Source organism: Gobius niger (assembly GCF_951799975.1).
Source record: "Gobius niger genome assembly, chromosome: 2".
Classification (NCBI taxonomy): domain Eukaryota; kingdom Metazoa; phylum Chordata; class Actinopteri; order Gobiiformes; family Gobiidae; genus Gobius; species Gobius niger.
The window spans coordinates 28,343,863-28,366,954 of NC_136853.1; the positions used below are offsets into that span (position 1 = coordinate 28,343,863).

The 23,092-nt window shown below is 41.9% G+C and overlaps 1 protein-coding gene across 1 annotated transcript; it reads right to left on the reverse strand.

The window, feature by feature from the left end:
- Positions 1-47: 47 nt before the first annotated feature.
- Positions 48-22,064, reverse strand: LOC306959414 (leucine-rich repeat-containing G-protein coupled receptor 5-like). The gene is made up of 21 exons (XM_079551524.1): positions 21,950-22,064; positions 21,548-21,846; positions 14,290-14,361; positions 12,755-12,826; positions 12,560-12,631; positions 11,337-11,552; positions 10,113-10,184; positions 7,124-7,192; positions 6,223-6,294; positions 6,080-6,151; positions 5,949-6,017; positions 3,943-4,014; positions 3,384-3,449; positions 3,092-3,163; positions 2,552-2,623; positions 2,123-2,248; positions 1,692-1,834; positions 1,433-1,516; positions 1,115-1,358; positions 812-966; positions 48-734 (listed from the first exon to the last, which is right to left on the reverse strand). Exons 2-21 carry the CDS (start codon positions 21,823-21,825, stop codon positions 52-54), a joined length of 2,781 nt encoding a protein of 926 aa, XP_079407650.1. The 5' UTR covers positions 21,826-21,846; positions 21,950-22,064; the 3' UTR covers positions 48-51.
- Positions 22,065-23,092: the final 1,028 nt, after the last annotated feature.

A 23,092-nucleotide genomic window follows, 5' to 3' on the forward strand; every position in this document is an offset into this window, starting at 1 on the left:
TGTGTGCCTCATTATTTACTGTTTCTTATGCACAATGAAACGTACTGTCAGTTAAGTCTCGCTCTTTCCGCATTTCGCCCCGTCTTCCTCTATAGTGCTACTGATGGCCACTAGGGCCTGGGTCGAGTCGCATGACTGTTTTTCAGCGGCCTCGTCCTCTGTTAGGTCTAATGGGCTTGTTCCACATGTTCCTCTTGCCCCTCTGTTTTTTCGTGGCAGCTGTATGGCAACCGTCCAACAAGTGTGCTTGGCCAGAGTTGCTAACTCATCTCTCGCGAGCGGATTGAAGAGGAGATACAGCAGTGGATTGACACAAGAGGAAAGTGGTGCTACAAGGAGGAGCACAGCCTTCGCCGCATCTGGTCCAGTGGCCGGGAAATGAAGAAGTGAAGAGAATGAGAGCATGGCTACGGGGAGGAAGAGGAGGCAGTCCGAGAAGATCAACCAGGCCACATGACGAGTGAGAGCCCCGTCCTCTTCGGAGACTGGGAGTGCTTTGTTGGTGCGACAGTAGAGGCGGGTGTAGGCCAGAATCATCAGCAGGAAGCACACCGAGTCCAGCAGCACCAGAAACACTGAGAAGGCCACAGAAGAAGACGAGGCAGAGACAGGCAACAGCAAGCACAGCGAAGTGCTACTGTGTCCAGCCACCAGAGGGGGCAGTGTAACAGCCAGGCCCAACAGGAAGCACAAAAACAAGGCGAGTCGGATGGCGAATCGAGATGAAGGGTGACCTTTTTAAAACAAAGTTAAACATTAAGTATGGTCTGTTATTCTATGTAACACTATAAAAGTAAAGTTTGTTTCTTACCACTTTGTCTCTCTGTTTTGTAGGGACCAGCGCTAAAAGCCAAGCACCGTTCAAATGCCGCGACTGTGAGCAAGAATATGCTTGTCTGGGAGCCAAACGTGTATAAGAAGCCACTGAGTTGACACATGTAGCTGCTCTCCCAAACAGTGCCATACCTTTAACATAAGTGCAAACGTTGTCATGACAAGACAGTCGACATTAGTTGTATTTGGCATTTAAATCCAACAAACACAAATACTACAAGCAATGCTAAGATTCAGTGAGGTCTAACCTTTTGTAAACTTAACACAGTGAGAGTTGTACCTCCAGAAACTTCCATAAGTCCAGGCATCCACAGCAGCCAGCCACCCGCTCCATACGCCCAAAAGACCATTGACCACAGCCAGCAAGCCAATTAGCAACTTAGAGGGCGTGGCCAACGTGACAGGGGAAAGGAAGATAGATGAAACAACAAGGCAGTTGCTGACCAAGGAGACTGCAGCAATCAGCCACACTGCTCCTCGGATCAGCCAGCTGCCAAGCAGATGGAGACAGGGACGGAACGGTCCTGCAAGATGTTCAGTGAAGTAAGGTGAAAATGTCAATTATTCTCGTCTTTCGCTAGTGCAAAAAGTATCTTACCTGGAGTAGGGCTGCAATGCACATTTTGGGGAAGTTTTATTTTATCGTCAAACTCGAGTGGAAAATCATCCCAGTTTTGATCAACTGCAGAAAGTGTCAAGAAAATAGATTAATAACATATAAATGAACACATATCTAATCTAATAGTGCGATTATGCATCAGTTTAAGTGGCCAGACCAGAGGATAGGTCGTGCAGGCATTTTTTCCAGATTATATAATTTTTCTAGTGCTTGTATTAAAATGGAGCTACATAAAAACCTTGGTTGGAAAGTAACAAATGATCTCTTCCAGATTCAGCGCCTCTTCTGTCGACCTCTTCCCTTCTCCAGGTTGACACTTCTCCGTGTTGTTCACAAGCCACAAAGACACAGCATTGGAAAGCATACGGCAGCTCCATCACCCTGCACACAAACACAAAAATGTGTTACTTTTGGCTCCTATATGTTTAAAGGCGATATATTAAAACTTTCAGATATTTGTAGAATCCATCTGCAAGGAAAACAGTATGACAGTTTTATTTATAGAACAATTGACTCCGTAAACAGTAAAAGTGGTTCAGTCCTTGGTCAAAGTTGCACACAGTGACATCACCGTTTCCTGCAGACTGCTTTTTGTTTGGTTGTTAATATGGTAGTTATACTGTCAAGTGTCTGTGGTTAAACATTTCCGGATTGCGTCTTTAAGTTCACCTGACTCGCGGCAGGGTCTCTCGAGGAATGAGCTCCATCAGCTGATTGTTTCCAGACAAACGCAGGTGGGTTAGACTAGTCAGGCCCGTCAGAGGCAGAGAAACAATCTGATTGGATGATAAATCACTGCACAGAGAAACAAGAAAGAAAAAATGGTAAATAATAACCAGAATCAATGAGAGTGCGAGTGACTGATTGGAGGGGCAGATGGTGCAGACCTAGTTTCTGTCAGTCTACCACAGGGGCGACTGTGGCTACAATACTTACCACTTATCCCCACCGAGTATGGCTTGAAAAGCGCTTTACAGGTGTAAGCCGTTATTACAATTATTATTATTATTATTATTATTATGAGGATGATTATGATTATAAATAAATATAAATTAACATTATAAGGATCAAAGAAAGAGAAGTAGATTACACACTCACAGTTTGGTCAGCGCTGGTAGGGCAGAAAGAGACTTTGGCTTCACAGATGACAATTTGTTCCAGGATAAATCACTAAAAAGTAGAAATGTTATCATTACAAGAATTACTTTATCAGCTCTTAGTTGAGAAGTAATCCCTTGGTGCTTCTGTCTTCCATAATAACATGATTTTGTGATTTTGTATGTAATTATTTAATTCACTTTCTTCTTATTCATTAACCAACATTACATTGGTACAGATTGTACTTTCTGCATGTGGGACTATTTTTTAAAATAGTATTTTGGGCTCTGGGCCATATAATAGCATCATACCTGTCTCATCAGTGAGTAAACCACCTGGAGCAGCCTGAGAGTCTCCATTTGTTAGTACTTATGTAGGGCAACATCAGTGCTCAGGCTCTGCTGCACATTCTTTTACCGTGTACTTGTACTTGTGTGTACTTGTACTTGTGTGTACTTGTACTTGTGTGTACTTGTATTTGTGTGTACTTGTACTTGTGTGTACTTGTACTTGTGTGTACTTGTACTTGTGTGTACTCACAGTGAGCGCAGCGACATCAGACCGTGGAAGGTGTTTTCTTCTAGCTCTTGTATTTCATTATGATGAAGATCTCTGTAAACGCAAAGTCATTGATCGATCTGTTATCTGCTAATCATCCCAACAATGCACTGCCAGCTGCAAGCTACTTTCTTGGTAGTCATAGTTACCTAAACATTAAATTACAAGAAAAATAATAAATGAATGTTGTGTTATGGGCTTAAGGTGTCAAATGAAACTGTGACAAAGTTCATAAAACAGTTGAAGATCAAAGCGAAATGAAACAAAAACTCACATCTTCTGGATGCTTTCACAGCCAGAGAACACAGGAAGAGTCTGGAGCTGATTATATGACAGATCTCTGTGGACAGACACAACGATGATTGGTAATTACTGTTAAAGGAGCAGGCCACCGTTTTTCCATACTAATATATGTTCTTACCTGAGCTTAGACGAGTTGCTGCGTAACTGTCTCGTCATTGTGCGTGTGCTCAGTCACGCAAAAACACCGAACATGTTGTTAGCATTTAGCCTCTCCTCCTCTCCTCTATGGGGCCAAACGGGGTGAAGTTAAAAGCGACCAAACTCTTCCATTTTTTCCTCATTTAAATACAGTTATGTGAGTAGTTACACGATCGCTTGTAACTTAACCCCTGTTTGGCCCCGTTAGAGGAGAGGAGGAGAGGCTAAATGCTAACAACATCTTTGGTCTTTGTGCGTGCGCTCAGTCAGAGGTACGCATCAACTCGTCTAAGCTCAGGCAAGAACATATCTCAGTATGGAAAAACAGTGGCCTGTTCCTTTAAGTCCATAACAATAGTGGGGAGTCATGTTAACTTCATAAATGAACTTACAGAAGCTCAAGGTTTGGGAGTTGTTCACAGACTGATGGAGGCAGAGACGTAATCTTCGCTCCTGTGATGGTTCTAGAGAAAAACATTTTAATAGTGTACATGTACCCACAAGTTATCGTTATTTATACCATGGTCTGGGTGAATACTCGATTCTGATTGGCTGGAAGGTGTCCATTAAGTAAGGGATAAAAAAGTGATAATGTACACCTAGCCTGGCATCATTTAAATAACAGTTAAAGGGATATTTCCGGATTTTTGACATAGGGCCTCATTTCCTAGTTATCCAGAGTGTTGCTGGTACCTGGAGATATTTTTTTTGTAATTCATGCAGTTCTTATGTTTGAAGAGTTTCGTGGCGCTAGGCTAATGCAAGGCTAGCGCATTTCTACGATATCAGCTAGCCTGCATTAAAAACAGTCTAACCCGCTCTACAGTGCACCTGAGCCAAATCACTGATAACGCCAGACTAACTATGTAAATGTCTGTGTCGATAGAATAATTTTTGGAATATAACTGACCTTGCATCACAGGAACACTCTGGATAACTAGGAAATGAGGCCCTATGTTAAAAATCCTGAAACATCCCTTTAAATCACATTCTATATCACTCCACTAGGGATGGGCGGATCGATACCAAAGTATCGATATATTGATACCAAACGGCTACTTTTTAAGTATCGATATTGGGCATAAAGTATCGATTCTAATTTGCATATGTAAAAGGAAGGCGGGGCAGCAATTATCAGCACAAAAGGATGATTTATTTCTTTGTTCTGAGCCAAAACAGTCACAACAGCAAAGGATTGAACTGAGCCAGGCATATCATTCTGGTTTAGGTTCTGTTTGTCATTTAAGTATTAATTTTAAATGTTGTTTATGTATTTAATTTCACATTAACATTGTTTAATTAACCAGTTAAAGTAATATCATTTTAATTGACCAATTAATTACAAGAAACAACCAGTTTTAGAAATGTTTTTTGATTGAAATACATTCACCCAAAATGACCATCGGTATCGACAAAAATTACCCCAAAAGTATCGGTATCGTATCGATTCCAAAAAATGTGGTATCGCCCGTCCCTACACTCCACTGCAGCTGTTTCCATAGTAACGATAAACAACTGAGCTGGAACTACTTTCAGATTAAACTGATTAAAAAGTGAAATAACTCAACAGAACTCAACAAAAAACATATGCAAACAGGCCCCAATGAACAGTTTCAGTTGGCGGGACCATGGTATAAGCGGAACCGTCCTCCGCTTCGCATCGGACAGTTCATGCCTCCGCGTCGTCCAGTTATTTCTGATAATGGACACCTCGTCGTGCATTATCCTTTACATATGTTAAGGTTTAAGTAAGGCTTGAGTGCTGAGCTGCGGGTATATGAGAAATATGCTCTAATTTTAGCTAATGTTCTGCAGCTGGACATGGTGCCATTGACAGTGGGAGGGATCACCTATAAGTGCAAACCCGTAAAATATGAGTGAAGCAGAAAGTGCAAGAATGTTTGACGGTTTGTTTAGTAGTTTTTATTTCCACCGAGTGGTTCAGGGCCCGGTTGCTGCTCATGCATACAACCGCTTAGAGAGAAGCTTTAAATGGAAAACTACAAGAAAATAAACTTTGGGAATGTGTTTATTATCACAAGAAAACTGAGTTAATACAAGAGAAAAAGGCCTTTTGATTTGGGGGGCGAGCTGCAGAAAAATAAATTTACAGTTCATCAGATAGAATAACAGCAGCGCAACACTGACGAGAGTTTGATTTCAAGTTTAGAGCTGAATCCCACAGTGACGTTGCATACAACAGCAAACAAGGTGAGGAACATTCCTGTGTGCGGCTGTGTGGTCAGGCGTTCAGACTGTTTTGAGTACAGTGTACAGAAGGGGCTTGGAGAAGAGATCATGGCCCTCTTTTGTCTAAACCTGGACTAATGTTTGCGGGTCAACAGCAGGTCTAGGATTGAGTTGAGCTGGTTCTGGATGTGGAGTGTGTGAGACTTACAGACTTTCTAAACGTTCTGTTCCCGTCAAATCTGGAAACTCAGTGAGATTTGCAGCTCCGTTCAGAGATCTGTAAGAAAAAGAAACTTTAAAAAATGATACTAAGCGACATCGGAAAGGATGTTTTCTCACAGTGTTTGTAGTTCTGGGAGGTTCTTAAAAGCAGAGTGACCAACAAACTGGATTGGGTTGTCGTAGAAAAAACTGTGCAAAATAAAATGAGACAATATCATTAAACATAGATACATTTGTTTTTATGTTTCACAAGTACCTACATTGTTGTCAGTGACGGGTTTCCGGTGAAGGCATGCTCTGGAATGGACTGGATGTTGTTACTATGGAAACCACTGAAAAGACAGATTATTTATTTACAGATAGATAATTCGACAGCTCAAATGTTCATATTTTTGAAAGATGTGAGCAAGAATTTTCAGCGCAGCATACAGTTTAACATGCGCTATATTTCCAAAAGTATTCGCTCACCCACAGTCAGCAGAGTCAATCACAACAGATCTCTGAACTTCATGTGGCCTTCAGATTAGCTCATGAACAGAGAAGCTGCATTTAAACAGCACAAAATGCAATGCCAGAGCAGAGGAGTCGGATTCTCTGGTGTAGCAAATCTGATGGACCAGTCTGGGTTTAGCTGTTGCTAGAAGAACAGTACATGTCTGACTCCTTCAATCTTGTAATATTAAAACTGAAATTACATTTTTTGACACGTGACACTGTTTCACTCTCCATCCAGAGAGCATCCTCATGGCATTTTCGTGAGGGTCGTGGGTGTGGATGGTGATATCTGACTGCATTTTGCCAAGTGTTAAGTTTAGTTCCAGCTAAAGGAACTCTTAATGCTTCAGCACCAAGAGATTTGGGATAATTCCGCGCTCCCTGCTTTGGAGACGACCCCATCCTGTTGGAACATGACTGTGCACCAGTGCACAAAGCGAGGTCCATAAAGACATGGATGAGAGGGTTTGGTGTGGATGAACTTGACTACTGGACAGCCCTCCGAAAAAGATTAATCTGTTAGTGGACTGGCGTCATATTGAACCCTATGGATTAATAATAATGGGAGGACAGTTCATGCCCGAGCCAAGGCAGGTGAGCAAATACTTTTGGATATATTATACAAAACATAAAAGCAAAATATTAGTGTCTTCTCTGTTCACTTACAGTTCTTTGAGGTGCTTGAGCAGGCGAATGGCAGTAGGGAACTCCATCAGCGTGTTGTAGTTCAAATCTCTGAGATAGAAAGGAAACGTTTTTAGACTTTGACATGTGATGAAACATTATGTTGAGTACACAAGAACTCAACACATTTTTTTACGCGCAACATATTAATTGTGGCTTTTCCTGCGCACTGATTTTTATTTTGAATTAGAATAATCCTAGGTTCTAGGGTTTTTTCTAGAAACTGATTGCTCCTTCACTCCAAGCCTGGGACAGCACATGTACATGAAGAGTCGAGTGGCGCATGAACCATAGTGGCAGGATTGATAAAATTATTCCTAAAACTGCACACCTCTTGAAACACTGAATTTGGAGCCTGGCATGTGTTTCATGTAAGTGCTGGTATCAAAAGTTTTAAGCTAAACATAATGCTTTTTCCATCATTCTCATTTATTAAAGAATCCACGCCTGCTTTTTCTCTTTCCTTTCATCACCAGCAGAGACTAGAGCATTTTTGGAGTCAGCACATGGCTTCAATTAGACTCTCTCATCCATCTCTGTGATGCAGGTGGCTCACACAAACACACTCACTCACGCATAAGCACACGCACACACACACACGCGCACACACACACACACACGCACACACACACACACACACACACACGCGCACACACACACACACACACACACAGCTGGACCACGCTGTGAAAATACCATTAAATTGAAATTGGTTCAGTCTGGTTCTTAGTGTATGTCAAGGGACGGATTCCTGGTACAACAGAAGTTTCATTTGTGCAGTTTGATTATGTCAGATCTGTGGGTGAAACTGGTTGTTTTGGCATAACTTGAAGTAACATAATCGCGGTATCTGATACGGCAAAATATACCACTAAATAATAAATATTGAAGCAGTGGCTAATTTGCTTTGTGGCAATAGCATCAAAGTCACAAAGCAAAAGTGCCATAAATACAGACCATTTTCAGCATAAAAGTTGAAGAATTTAGTCTAAATGAGGACACAGTATCTTCCCACACTGAGATGCCACTGTGTGCTTTTGTGCATATTGTAAATGTCTTTTTTAATTTAACAATATATTTGTGTTTATAGTTTCAGATGGACATGAGCCTCTGGCGTGGTTTATTATTGCTGACCGTTCAGGTATACAGCTTGATGAATAGTAATTATGATTAGCATGGTGGCTACAAGGCTCGGGCCACACACAGCGTTGAGCTCACCACATACAAACACAAGTCTTTCCACATTATGGCAGTGTGTGTTTGTGTGTTTAAAAGTGCCTTTCTGGTCAACTGAGAAAACAGAAACATTTCTATGCACACACATACATTTCTCTGATTGTACACAAAGCAAGGTAAACACAGGGGTAAATCTGCTCCTATTACAACTAATAATAACCAACCTCATGCTTTCCCTGAAAAGGTTGAACCCAATCCGTGCAAGACGCTCCTGTTTTTGTATGAGGCCAAATTAAATACAGTCTCCGTCAAAAGGTTTTATGTATTTGTTTTTATTATACATTAAACTATGAATGAAAGCATGGGATTATGTAGGAAAGAAAAAGAACATATTTGAAATTCTTCCCTTCCCCTGATTCTTGACTTTTTTCTCAATGAGCTTTATAAGGTCCAAGTCTCTGAAATGGTCTGTGAAGTGAAAACTATTTCTTATTTAAACTTTTTTTTGTTCAAAACATAAGTGTTTGCCTTCAGTGAGAATCTTCAATGTTATGGTCTTGAAATAAAAGAACAAAAACAATACATGAAAAAGCTTTTGACCTGTACCGTATACAAATGCATTAAAACAAAGTAAACTAATGCAGTAATAGTGCCCTAGACCAGTCGTTCCCAACCTTTGTTCCCTTGCGAACCCCTTGAGTCGTTTATTTTTACTCCGAGTGTCCCCAACCTTGAGAATTCTGGCAATATTTTCCCCACATGGTCAACTAAACACGATTTAGAAGAATGTTGTTTTCAAAATGAAGCTAAAATACTCCCAAATTCATAGATTTCACTACAAAACATAATTAAAAGAACACTGTCCGAGACAATAACAAAAACAAACATACCAGTCTCCGAGCATATTCGCCCAAGAAATCACACAGTATGATAAGATTTTCAGAATAACAGGACACCATTCTTTTGATTCCTCGTAGAGATGAATTATGGTGCATTCATTTGAGCGTCAGAATTGCATCAAACAACTGTTGTTCGTCTGTTCACTTAGTCAGACCCTTGATAACCAATGCGTCACTACATCACTAGAGCAGAGTGTCTCATTGGTTGTTCAGATTTCCGGGGGTTCGGTCTGAATGCACCATTGAACAAAAGATGTGTTTTCTGTTGCAAGAAGCAGCAGTATTTGAAGAGTAGAAACAAACAAATGAGACAAAAAACGACGGCAAGTCATGCTCGGAGACTGATAATATTAAAGACTGATGAATATATTTTGACTACAAGAGCGAAAAGAAACTTCTGAAGATAGAAGTGAAGGGTCCTCAAATCAACAGTATTTGAACATCTCCAGTATGGATAATTCCTGGGCTACTTGAGAGCCAACACAAAGTCAACTAATAAGTAAGAATCTTACACGGGAATCGAATCCCTACTGAGGCAAATATCAACTGTGTGGGTCCTTTGGAAAGACCCTTCTGCCCACCTCCTCTAAAGATGAGAGACAAGGAAACATCGTCCAGAACAACAAGGTCTGTGTCAGAGGCTCTGATCAAACACATCATAAGTCAGTGCATACTATTGTTGTGTCCAGGGGCAAGACACGTCACCCATTAAATGTGTTATAGTCACTGACTGGCAGCCTGGCAACACACTTATTCAAAGTATTGTTATGATTTATTTCCTAAATATGTTTCTTAAAGTTTGCAAAAACAGCCCAATGTGATCTATCGTGTGTCGTGTTGGACCCTCCACCCTGACCCCAGCTCAACCCGGGCTTCTCAAACACACAGAAACTTACAGCGTCTCCAAACTGTGCAGCCCGTGGAAGCAGTTAGTCCCCATGGAAACGATCCTATTGTTGTTGAGATGCCTGAAGGGAGAGAGAGAGAGGCTGATGGACTAATGAAGCGCACAAAGGCTGTGTGTGTGTGTGTGCGTGCGTGTGTGTGTGTGCGTGTGTGTGTGTGTGTGTGTGTGTGTGCGTGTGTGCGTGTGTGTGTGTGTGTCCCCGCGCACGCCTCCTGAAAAAGGCCCCAGGGCCCCTCAAGAAGCTTTTTTCCCCCTAGTGGTAATTTCATGCAAATTAGCTTTGAGCTGACTGGACAAAGGAAATGACGGGAGACTTCAATGCCGCCGCGCTCAATGCCATCACACACATTCTCACACACACAGATGAACAAACAGAGTTTTTGCATGTTATTAATGAGCTAATTTGAACGGACAGGGACACCACTACAGTCAAAACTCCTGCTGCCAAAAATACCTAGCAACCATCCAGACACACGCAATCTCAGTGTTAGAAACAAGTTTAGGCGACTAAAACTGATTTGGTCCAGCGTTGGGCTGCACAATGTGGGAAAAAAATAGTGATTGTGTTGAATATTGCAATAACAATATTATTGCTATAGATTAATAAACCATTTCAATATAGTATGTTCCCTGAAACAAAAGATAAATGAAATAGCAAGACACTTGTTTTTCAAACAAATAAGTGGTCTCAAAATGTCAAAACAAAATTGTGTCTTACAATCAGGACCATAACGATTTAGACTGCCAACAGGGCTGGCGAAGGGGCTCTTATAATCGTACAGCAGTGCGCTGTAAGATCGCTCTATGCACTGCCCCAAAAGTGCACGAAGCGCACAAAACGAGCGGGAAGCGCTCCCCATCCCTCAAAGACTCACCCATGCACTCTTCAGATATAATGCAAAAACGAGCATTGCAATTGTAAAGAGCCCATTCAATTGAGAGTCCTGTGTCGCCCAGGACATGAGGTAAGAATGTGAAATCTATCTCCTCCAATGGCATTTATCAGAACAAATTCAATTTCGGGGAAAATAATCTGGCACTTCAAAAGTTTTAAATATTTTGCTGTTAAAATCATAGACTGTAGAAAGACTATGGTTATTACTACTCAAATGTATGAAAATAAATAGCATCATTTATATAGAATACAATTTCAAGTATAATCACAAGCTCAAAATCTGTCAGCAATTAGGTTTTGTGTTGCTTTCATACTTACAGAACCACCAGTCGGCTCAGCTTACTAAATGCATGGTCCGGGACGTAACTGATGAGGTTCAGAGCCAGAGTCATGGCCTGTAGAGCAGGTAACTCACTCAGAGCAGCCGCTGGGACCTCTGTGAGCAAGTTATCATCCAGCCACAGGTGTCGAAGAGACCTGAGGCCAGAGAAGCAGCCGCGAGGAACACTGGAGATATGGTTGGCATCCAAACGTCTGCAAGAATAAGATGAGGTAAAACACTTAGAGCCTGAATGTGCTGCTACTTCTTTCAGACATTATTATTATTATTGAGGTTTTTGTTTATAATGACTTTGCTGCAGCGTTTAGAGTCACCTGTGACACTGGATGAGAACGTGATCCTAAAATTGGAAGATTGTAACAGGGATCTGATCATGATTCGATTCAGTGTGGTCATATCGGCCCAAACATAGAGGTCACCAAATCGCTGTAGAGACAAAATATTTATATAGAGCCAAACATTGTAGCAAAAGAACCCTCAAGTCTCTCTCAAACCACTCGACGGCGCCATTAGAGATCAAGTGTCTGAGCAGGTCAAAGGACTGGGTAGTGGGCTACACAAGCACTTCTCAACTTGACAAGCTCTTCAGCCTGACGAGAGCTTGAATGGACACAGGCTTTCTGATGAGGACTTTTTCAGCTTTACCACTAATTATCATCTTTAATGTAATAAATAAACTGCAGTTAAAGCTGGTTATATAAGATTAAAACCTCTGAGTGACTTTTTAGACTGAAAACTTCGAGAGCGCTTAAGACTAGGTTTTAAGAAAGTGCTTTAAAACCTTCTAAACTGGCTCAGTAAATAAAATGCTAACTAGGAGAGACAAGTTACAGGTGCCTGTTTGGTCTGGTCAGTGTCCCGGGCGAACAAAAGAAGTCGTCAATCTGTCATTCGCTACAATAGCACCAGTGTTCATGCAGCGGGAGAAGAGCAGGATGGGGCTTCACATAATGGTCCATCAGATAAGTTTAGCAGAGAGAAAGACCTTAGACGTCTCTGGGCTTATGGCTTATCTCCGCGAATGCACACTCTCATTTCACTCTTCAGTGGAAAGGAATCTTTACACACACAAAAAACCCACACATGTATGGGTAAATCAATGTATGCAGAGCAGACAGTGCTTTCTCTCAGGCTAATGGCACAACGATTAGTGAAACTGTACCTGTGTTTGAGTGTGCAGCCTGGTGCATGCATAACTTACAGTGACTGAAGGTTGTGCAGATTGTTAAAGGCCTCATCTGGGACCGCCCTCAGCTGGTTGTTCTGAAGCATCCTTGGTACAAAAAGGAAAGAACAAAAACTTTTACTGTCTATCCCATTTGTGCGACAAACACCGTCACACAGTTTCAAAGCTGTCCCGTGTATTTATAGCGTTTTAGTAACAAAGATTACTTACAAGACTTTGAGGTTATAGAGGCCCGTAAAAGCTCCTTTTGGGATGAAAGACAGATCATTCCCAGCGAGACGCCTAAGTGACAGGAAGAGAATTAAAGTAGTGTTGCATGCTACTCGCTAAATCAAATATAATGACGATTGTTTTGTTGTTGCATTGACACGTTCACATGCTCAACATACAGACTGCAGTTGTGTAGGTAAATGTATTAGTGGTCTACATTATCGTAATCTACATTAGTCTGAACTCTTGAGACCACCGTGCAATTGATTCTGATGTTGTAAAATGTAAATGGAAGAACATTGTGATTATGGGTTACGAGTTTTCATCAGATATTACACACTCCGATGTGTTGTAGAGCCTACAGATGGACCTCCCATAGGATCAGCACTGCTGAAAACATGTTCCAGGTCGCTGTGTGGTTTTGGGGGCACTCAGAGTTTAGCTCCCTGTGCACCACGCATGTACCTCTGTACCTCAGTGGTGGTGTCCTATCACCATAGTGACATTTCTCACACCGCAGTGACAAATATCACAGGCACATAAACAAACATTTGAACACACACTGCTGCAGCCGAGTAGAGTCGTGTTCAGGTCTCTGTCCGGTCAGCCGGTGACTTCGCTCCTCACGTCAGTTGTTACTCGTATGAATCTCCACACTTGTGTCACGGCTCTCGCTGAGGACAGATGCGGTTACATATCACAGACACCTGAGCTCCTTAGCTGCTCATATGGTTTCAGCATCACCTCAGTCTGCCCATCAGATACCCGTCGAGTCACAATGTCTCGAGCCAAAGTCACCCTCAGGTCCAAGTCAAGTCGAGTAAATTAACTGGAGCTGTTAATGGTTTTGTGTTGATTGGGGGCAAATATAATTTAAGTTATTACTTATTTCTGCTCCTTTTTGATCAATGATATATGTTATATATATATGATATATGTTAAATGCTGCTGTTGCATCTGCCTTTCAAATAAATCAAACAAATAATAAAATTTAAAAATTTAAATGAGTCCAAGTTCTCGTCTGAGTCATTCACATAGTCCGAGTCCGAGTCTGAGATGAGCTGATATCAACGGAAACCGAGTCCAAGTCACAAGCCCAGGGCACTGAAGAAGAGTTTTCACACTATTTTCAGTTGATCCTCCTAAGAGTTGTGAGAGCAACTTGAAACTATTCTACATCAGCTTTATAAGCCTGTATTCAGATTATATTCCAACATTAAACGCAAAAATAAGTGTTTTCTTTCTTTTGTTGTTTCTTGAACAATTACCACTGATGTTAAGTTACACATCAGCGTTCCTGTTTTCCCTACCACTAAAAACATGTACAATATTTTATTTGTGAATGGTGGTCAGAGGGACTGTTGGTGCAGATGTGTTTCAGTCAGTCTCCCCGCGGGGAAACTGAAGTTACATATGTAGCTTACCATCACCGGCGTGAATGTAAAAGTGAAACAAGTGACAGGAAAGAAAAGTAATGTATGAATGAAGCTTTGATTGACTGGTTTATCAAGTGCTTAAGTGTTGTTGGGACTCACAGTTCCTCCATGAAGTGCAAGTTGGAAAAGTCTCCCCTGGACAACACAGTCAGATTGTTCATGCTCAGATCACTGCAGAGAAAGAAAACAGAGGGGGAAAGTTATTGACTAGCAATGTATAGTCATCGAGGTAAGTGTGAATTAAAGTAATACTGCAGCAGTGAAACTGGACAGAGGTTATGAGTAACATTTAGCAGACTAAAACTTAATAGCTGTAACTAAAAGTTTGCACTAAACTCATGGTCATGAATAACTGGACAAAGTAACACCAAGTATTGATGCAATGAAGCTGCAGTCAGATGCAGAACATGTTGAACTACATGTATCTCTTTAATGGGGTGATTAACAAGTAGGTTTAAAACTATTTATTCTCTGCATGTGTGCAATAACGCTAAAGATGTGGTCTCTAGTGTCACACTGTTTGGGCATCATCACTTTATTTATTTCTGTCCTGACTCTGTCACACTGTCCTGGAAACATTCTGCTCTTTCACAAACCTTCACACATAACGTGTACATCATACTATCCTCATCTTTGGCTAATATTGTTCAGCAGAAACTCATCACATCCGGCAGCAGGCTGCATTTGCATATTTCAAAATAAAGATTGACATATTGTTGGATGCAAGTTCACTGTGAAACAAATGTAAATAAATGAGAAACCCAGAGACAGCTTTACACTATAAGACTGTGGGCCAAAACACACCTGAATGACAAACATGAAAGAAGTGGAAGTTACTGGAAGCCGACAGAAAACAAGACCTCCACTTCCCTCCACCCTTAGACACTCAGCGTCTGACTTCACAGAGTCATGTGGAAACATTAACAAGTGACGAAGGTTGCGAGTACATTTATAATTCATTATGCTATTTCAAATATAGGCATGAGGTGGAGACAGGAATGCTGATGTAAACTCACTCTGATGTAGCGAACAGTGTCTCTAAAGTTTAGTTGTACAATAACAAAATGATTATTGTTATTATCCTGTAATTGTGCACCATCAAAAATCAAAGAGACAAAGTGCACAACTTCAACCAGGTCCAGGGCATACTGCTGTTCTGTCCTTGGGCACTTCAGCAAGACACTTAGCCATAACGCCTCTGTAGACACACTAACACTGCAAAACCAGTGTTATACCACGAATAGGCTTCGGGAAATATTGGCTCGAAACATAACTCCAGGTATGTTTTGATGAAGGAACAGAATTGCAACGTAGTAAAAAGCAGAAAGTTGATTTTCCATACTATGCCCTTTGGCTAATGCCTTTCCTTTCTTTCTCATCAACTCTTCTCGAAGTCTTATTTCAGCCGTGTGATAATATCAGCAAGTAGCATCTTTCCTCTCAGGAGGACTCAGTGAAAGGAACCCAGACAGACTGTCTCTGTCTCACATACAAACACAAAAAACGGTTTCTGTTTTCAGCGCATTTTCACCAATTCAGTTCCACAGTTTTTATTTTATTCATTGCTATCATTAGTATTTATTTATTCATACCAAACCATCGCAAAGGTGACTGATGACTGATGACAAGGGACTGTTTCAGCAGCAAAGGCAAAGTGGACAAAACCTAAGTCTCTCTCCTGTTTCAAAATCCTGTAATGTAGAAGAAATTTTATTGTGTCTATAAAAATGCAGGACTCCACAGACGAGAGCACACATACTGGCAGGAGGGTGTGCCCACAGTTGAATATGCCATTTGTGAGGGCACTCTTGACACTCCATAAAACTTGTTAATGTGTGCATGTGCCTGTCGCTTTACAACATTGTCAACAGGTAGTCCAGTCATAGGGTTTGCTTGTGTGTTTTAGGAGAAAGTTTCCTCACTCTCAGCAGACTAATAGTGCTATGGCTGACTGGCATTTACTGCTGACACGCTTCCACACCAGAGACATTTACTTGTTATAACTGTAACCTCCCCCAGTGTGAGTTAACTTGTGATAATGTTTTCAGGTATAGTTAACTAGCATTTTCTCATATTTATTTCTCCGTTCCTTCTTTTTGGAAATCGGTGGATAAAGGAAGTGACGATAACTAAAGTGTCCCAGAGCTTTGAGCTAAACAGCTTGGTCTCGATTTAATGCTAGTTTGCCTGAACATTTTGATGGTGTTAAAGCACAAAAACAACCCATGATACGTTAGACATACATACATTCTTCATTTGGATACTAATCTGGTGGAATTCTCTGTCTCTGCATTCTCTATCAGGCAATTATTCAAATGTCTGTGGTCGGAGAAAGACAAACCAAAGAAAGAAAAGAAAGGAGGTTGTGCATTTTGAAGGCTGTGTGTGACAGCAAGGCCTCTCTGTATTCTTTCACTATTTTTGGTCTTTCTTTGATTCTTTGAGGGGCGGGTCAATGGGGGCCTCCTGGGGTGAGTGCACATGGGGTTTGTACCCCAACTGTGCTGTCAGACGGAGCTGCCTCTTCAAGAGAAAAGAAAGATTGAAAACTACAGACATCTCCCTTTAAGTGCTGTACAATCTGTAACTGTAAGGACCCATGTCAAAGCCTTTTCTGGGAATGTGGACGTGCAATACCAGTGTTAGCAAAACTAAAAGAGGAATGAATGATGAAGCGTGGCGCAGCACAACAATCTCTTACTTACACAGTCACAGGCCATGTACTTTGAACAGGCCTGTCTCCACCTGGGTCATGAGAGCGGACCAACAGAGGGGCATCGGCTACTCAAAAACAAGACACAACATCTTTGTGTACAACACTGTTTCAAGGAATTCAGACTTTATAATCGGAGGTAGGGTGCTACAATAACAACATAAGGGACTTTATAGAGCAGGACATATGTTGTCCATATAAAATGATGTAAATGCACCATACATTCAAATACTTCAAATGAGACCCTCAGCATTCCTGAGTCAGAACAGCAGCACTTTTACACTGAACGGTCACACAGCACTGCTTAAGCATGCAGCGAGTGCACAAACACACAAAGACATTGACAGATGGCAGTATTCACAGTGATGCGGTCAAATAGAGAGAGATGGACAGAAGGAGATTGTAAACTGACTCTCCCTCATGTCAGTCTGTCTCAGATCACTTTCTGTGTTTCCTGAGAAAAGCCCATTTCTGGACACTAGTCTAATGGCAACAGGTGTCCAAAAGGGGGACATTACATGAGGCCAGCACCCCACACAAAGAAGACTGTATATTTTCTACTCTGTTGTTAGGCAAGGCAACTTTATTTATACTTCACATTTCACACACAAGACAACTCAGTGTTGTGTATGTATATTAAACATTTGAGGTTGAATTCTCGATTGGAGTCTTAATACAGACACAGGGCCTTCGAGTGACAGTGTGCATGTTTGCAAATGAAAGCACTTTCTAAAGCACACACACGCACACACACACCGCACAGTGCTGAAAAGAAAGTTTCTTTAATGAGAGTGAAATTTAAATCCTGGACATTGTGCTAGCTTTAGACAGCAGCCAAGACAGGCAGGTTTCTCTAGACACACAATACAGTGATGTAATGGTGCTGCCAGAGGAGGCCACCTGCTGAGGAAGAAAATGGCTTTGAATGTATTTCAGTGTCACACTCAAGAAGAATAAGAACATTTAAAACTAAAAACAGCAAGTGATAATAATGTGTGTGTGTGTGAATGTAGTGAGTGGTTGGTGGTGGTCGAAGGAGCTGGTAGCGCAGATTGGCAGCTTTGCTTCCATCAGTCTGCCCCAGAGGTGGCTGTGGCTACAAATAGCATCTTACCACCCTCGAGTATGGTGTGAATGAATAATGACTACAGAGTGGCACGATCAGAAACTTGGTAACACAGGCTTAAAAACTGTAAGCAATTATTGTTATTATTATTAGGCCCGAGCGCCATCAGGGTTGGCGAAGGGGCTCTTGAAATCATATAGAGCGAAGCGGAGCGCACAAAATGAGCGCACAAAACGAGCGCAAAGTGTTCGCCTCCTCCGTTCAATAAGTATTATTATTATTATTATTAATAATAAAAATAAAAATAAAAATAAGGCCTTCCACTTATGTTTAATGCGCTTTACAAGCCTGTATTACGAAGTTTCTCAAAGCACTACACTGTCGTCATTATTCATTCACTCCATACTCGGTGGTGGTAAGCTACTGTGGTAAACTACACCAGGCCCTTCCCTGCTTAGCTTCCAAGATCTGACGGATTGGGGATATTGTTATTTCTTTCCACTAGTAACTACGGTAACAGGCTCAAGTTCATAAACAAAACAGATACTTCAGGTGAAGTTAAGTACTTGTGATATTTAGTCTGGGGACCACCAATTCATTTTCTTGTAGGAGAGGTGTGGTTTACGATTGTCCATAGTCGTTCATTGGGCGCTACGAATGTCTATCATTTGCGCCTGCACATAACCATAGCCAATCGTATCATCATATCCGATGACTATGAAGTACCTGCTGTAAACTTTCGAGCTAAACTATTTAGAACACGGTCTAAAGCTTGATCGAAAGATGGCGTTGTATCGGCTGCTGTCATGTTGGACCCGTTAACACATCACTGTGCAACTGTGCTGCTGGACTTTCTGACGGGGAGACCACAGGCTGTACATGTTGAAAACAAGTCCTCCAGAACCATCACACTGAACACGGGGGCTCCCCAAGGCTGTGTGCTGAGCCCCCTCCTGTTCACTCTGCTGGCCCATGACTGCACTCCAAAGTACCTCTTCATCCAGTTTGCAGACGACACAACAGTGGTGGGCTTCATCAGCAACAGAGACAAGACTACAGGAGTGAGGTGAGCAGTCACCATGTGGTGCACACAGAACAATCTCTCTCTAAATGTGGAGAAGATAAAAGAGATTGCTGTGGACTTTCGAAGAGCGCGGGTCCAGCATGCTCCTCTAACAATCAACGGTGCTGCTGTGGAGAGGGTGACCAGCACTAAGTTCCTGGGTGTGCACATCACAGAGAAGCTCTTCTGGACCATGAACACTACATCACTGGTCAAGAAAAGTAATCAGTGTCTCTACTTTCTCCGCAAGTTAAGAAGAGCCAGAGTCCCAGCCTCCGTTATGTGCAACTTCTACAGAGGGACGATAGACAACACCCTGACCAGCTCCATCACTGTGTAGCACGGCACCAGCCCTGCCTCCTGCCGAAGGAGCCTCCAGCGCATCGTGAGAGCAGTGGAGAAGATCTGCGGAGCCCCTCGACCCTCCATTAAGGACATCTACTCCACCCGTCTCACCCGGAAAGCCGTCAGAATCACCAGGGGCCCTTCGCACCCATTGCACAGTCTCTTCAAGGTTATGCCTTCAGGGAGGAGACTGTGGAATCAGCGGGTCAGTTCCAGTCGACTGAGGAACAGTTTCGGACACAGGGCCATCGGGAAGCTGAACTCCCTGCCCTCCCTCCCACCCCTCTTTCAAACCATTCACATGGTTTTGGTCAGTGGCTGATGAGTCTCTGTTGTGCTTTTAAACTCTGCATATCATTTTTTTTATTTTTTTTATTCTACGGTGATTTTCAATTATGTTTTTTACCCCTGGTGTTTGATCGACATGATGTGCATTACGCAAAACAACAGCTTCGAGACATTGAAGACATCAATAAGTGCTCACCTTTTCTTTCATGAAATCTACTAACTGTAACTTATTTCAGTAGCCTCATTGTCATTTAATATTTTAGACTATTTATGCAACAAAGAAGCAAGGCCCAGCTGTAAATGTAAGTGGCATGAAGGCCTATTATTTAAAGGTGCACTATGCAACTGATGTGAAAAAAAAATACCTTGATATTTGTGCATATTTGACCTTTTAGTGACTCAGTGGCGTTATGGGTGCAGCATGGCGCCTTTGCTTTTCCTCACAGTGGCCTTTAGGCAAGGCAAGGCAAGTTTATTTGTAGAGCACAATTCATACACAAGGCAATTCAAAGTGCTTCACAGTTGAAAAGAAAATTACAAGAAAACAGATCAAATCAATAAAAACATCAACATAAAATTTATCAATTACAGTAAAAGGCAAAAGTGCAGATAAAATACTTTCAGTCATATGCATCGGGCAAATAGAACTGTTTCCAGCCTGGATTTGAACATTGTCAGGATTAAGGCCTGTCTCACATCCTCCTGAAGACTGTTCCAGATTTTAGCTGCATGAAACTGAAACACAGCCTCACCGTGTTTATTACTGACTCTGGGAACCACCAGGAGACCCCCTGAGTTTCTCAGGGCCTGAGATGGTTCATGTTCATACGGCTGTGATGCTACAGGATCAATTGTTTTTCGGGGTTCGTACCAGAAACTGGCCAGAAATCCCAAAACAATTGATTCTGGAGCATCACAGAGGCCACTGTGAGGGAACGCAAAGGTGCCATGCTGCACCCATAACGCCACTGAGGCACCAAAAGGTCAAATATGCACAAATATCAAGAGTTTTGTTTCACATAAAAAGCTACATAGAGCAACTTTAAGCTGTACTGTGTATAATATTGTAATGTGTTTCAGATATAGGGTTTTATGCCACATACATTTACGGCTGGAGAAAACTATCTGCATGTATAAATTCTCAAAAATATTGTATATAAAAAAAATAAAAAATATATTGTATATATAAAAGTCTACATCTTTAAACAGGCACACAAAAATTAGATGCACATCACTCTCATGTTATCAGGACAGTTGAGCTTCATAGAGACGCCTTCTTCCACCGCTGGTCTATATGAAGCTCAGCTGTCCCGGCTCCTCCAGGCTCCGCTCAGGGCTGGACAGAAAAATCACGTGAAAAGTCTCCACACTTTTTGTAAAATTCAAATATTATACAAATGCACAACAGAGGCTAATCAGCTACGTGATGATGACTGACCATAGCGTAGAGAAAAAAAGAAAGAAAATTGCCATACTCTCGAAAATAGTGTTTTATGTCTATGCCCACCTCCTTCCCAAAACAAATAAACACATCACAATGAACTGGTTTATGCAAAGGCTATATGTAACAGACTTAAGTTGCTGTTGTTGTTTTTAACTAAGTAGCCTCACATGTAGCAGGTGGAGGTTTAGAATAACCATCACTGACTCATTTATTACAATCCTGTTTAAACCTAGTCAATAAAACTGGGACTGTGTTGGATCAGTATACCTTCCCAGCTCCAAACGCACCACACTTTAGGACCAGCGTGGCGACTCGCAGGGATCACAAACAGCGCAGTAAAGGCAGGTGCACGGATTCTCACAGAGCGCCTCGAGCGTACGCGCGCGAGTGTATTCTGAGCTGGAGGACCAAAAAGATCAGTATTTCAGCTGCACTTACAGGTAAGACGTGAACAGGCTGATATTGCTGGGTATCTCCACGAGCCCCAGGTCCGAGCAGTCGACCCAGTGAAACAGCCCGTCTACTTCGCACCGGCAGCGGTCAGGGCAGTGTCTCAGCGCCGGTCCAGAGGTGCTGCTCATCCCGGAGCTCTCAGCTGCAGACAAGTTGTTCACCTCCACCGAGCCATTTGAACCCGTCCTCTCATTGGACACGGGGCCCTTGAGTCGGGCTGAGCACGTTGCAAGTGTGGTTAAGAAGACAACAAACCACCGCATATCTTCATCCAGCGAGGCTCACTAGAATAACACAAAATAAGACGAACCCAAACCAACAGGTCAAAGTTGAGCCAAATGACTATTAGTTTCAAACAGATCCTTCACTAAAGCCGGGTATAATTACCTGATATAAGAAAGTGAAATACATGCGATAGAGCTGGGAACTTGGTGCCGCTCTGAGATCTCCTAAAGTTAAGGCTTTGCTGCACGCGTGGAGAGACGGAGTGAAGTGCGAGGCGCCCCCAGCCCTCTGTGGGCAAGTCTGGGTCTTTTATACTCCCGCTCCTCTGCAGCTGTCTGTCCATCAGCGTCTGTCTCTGTGCGTTTGCTCAACCAAACCCCCCAAAAACTGTGAAAATAGTGTTGGACCAAAACCGAGGATATACTAGCTTAAACGCACGTGTCCCATGGTCGAGAAAAGTTTAAAAACAAAAAAAAATAGAAGCTTGAAAAAAAGCTAAGGTGATTTTGGACGGGAAATGTGTTAAAAATTAACACATATATTATCTCATCTTTTACTTTACTTGTTTGTTTGTTTTTTTGTTTGTTTTTTCTTACCACATCGAGGTCCCCAAACTCTGAAAGCAAGTTTTTAGTTAGTCAATCATTTTCGCGGAATTTTATCCTCCCTCGAGGAGACGCTGCCCTCCAGCGGCCGACACCGCTATTTATAAATATACAGGACCCGTCCAGAAATGCTTAGGGTTTTATGTTGTTGTTTTTTTCTTTTATTTCAAGACTGTTTGCTTTGTAGATTCTCACTGAAGGCATACATTTATGAATGAACACATGTAACTATGTTTAAAGGTGCATTATGCAACTTTTTATTTGGAAAAAATGTGTTAATTATTTGTTTATTTGTTTGTATTTGACCTTGTAGTGACCCTTGAGTGGTCATTAGGGCGCCTTAACTTTACAGGGGTCCACAGGCTCCAGGGTCAATTGTTTGGAAGGTCTTCCCTGCTGACGGAGCCTCTCACCAGAAAACCTACTTGTGAAATACACATAAATATCACATATTTTTCACATTAAAAAGTTGCATAATGCACCTTTTAACAAAAAAGTTGAAATAAATTCATCAAAATAGCCGCCATTTGCCTTGATTACTACTTTGCACACTTTTGACATTACTCAATGTTCTTCACGATGTCGTCACCGGAAATGGTTTTGACCACAGACTGTTGGAAACCCTGTCAGGTGACGGCCTTGTGAAGCTCATTGAGAAAATGCCAAGAACGAAGGCATTTTTGAAGAATTTAAAATATAA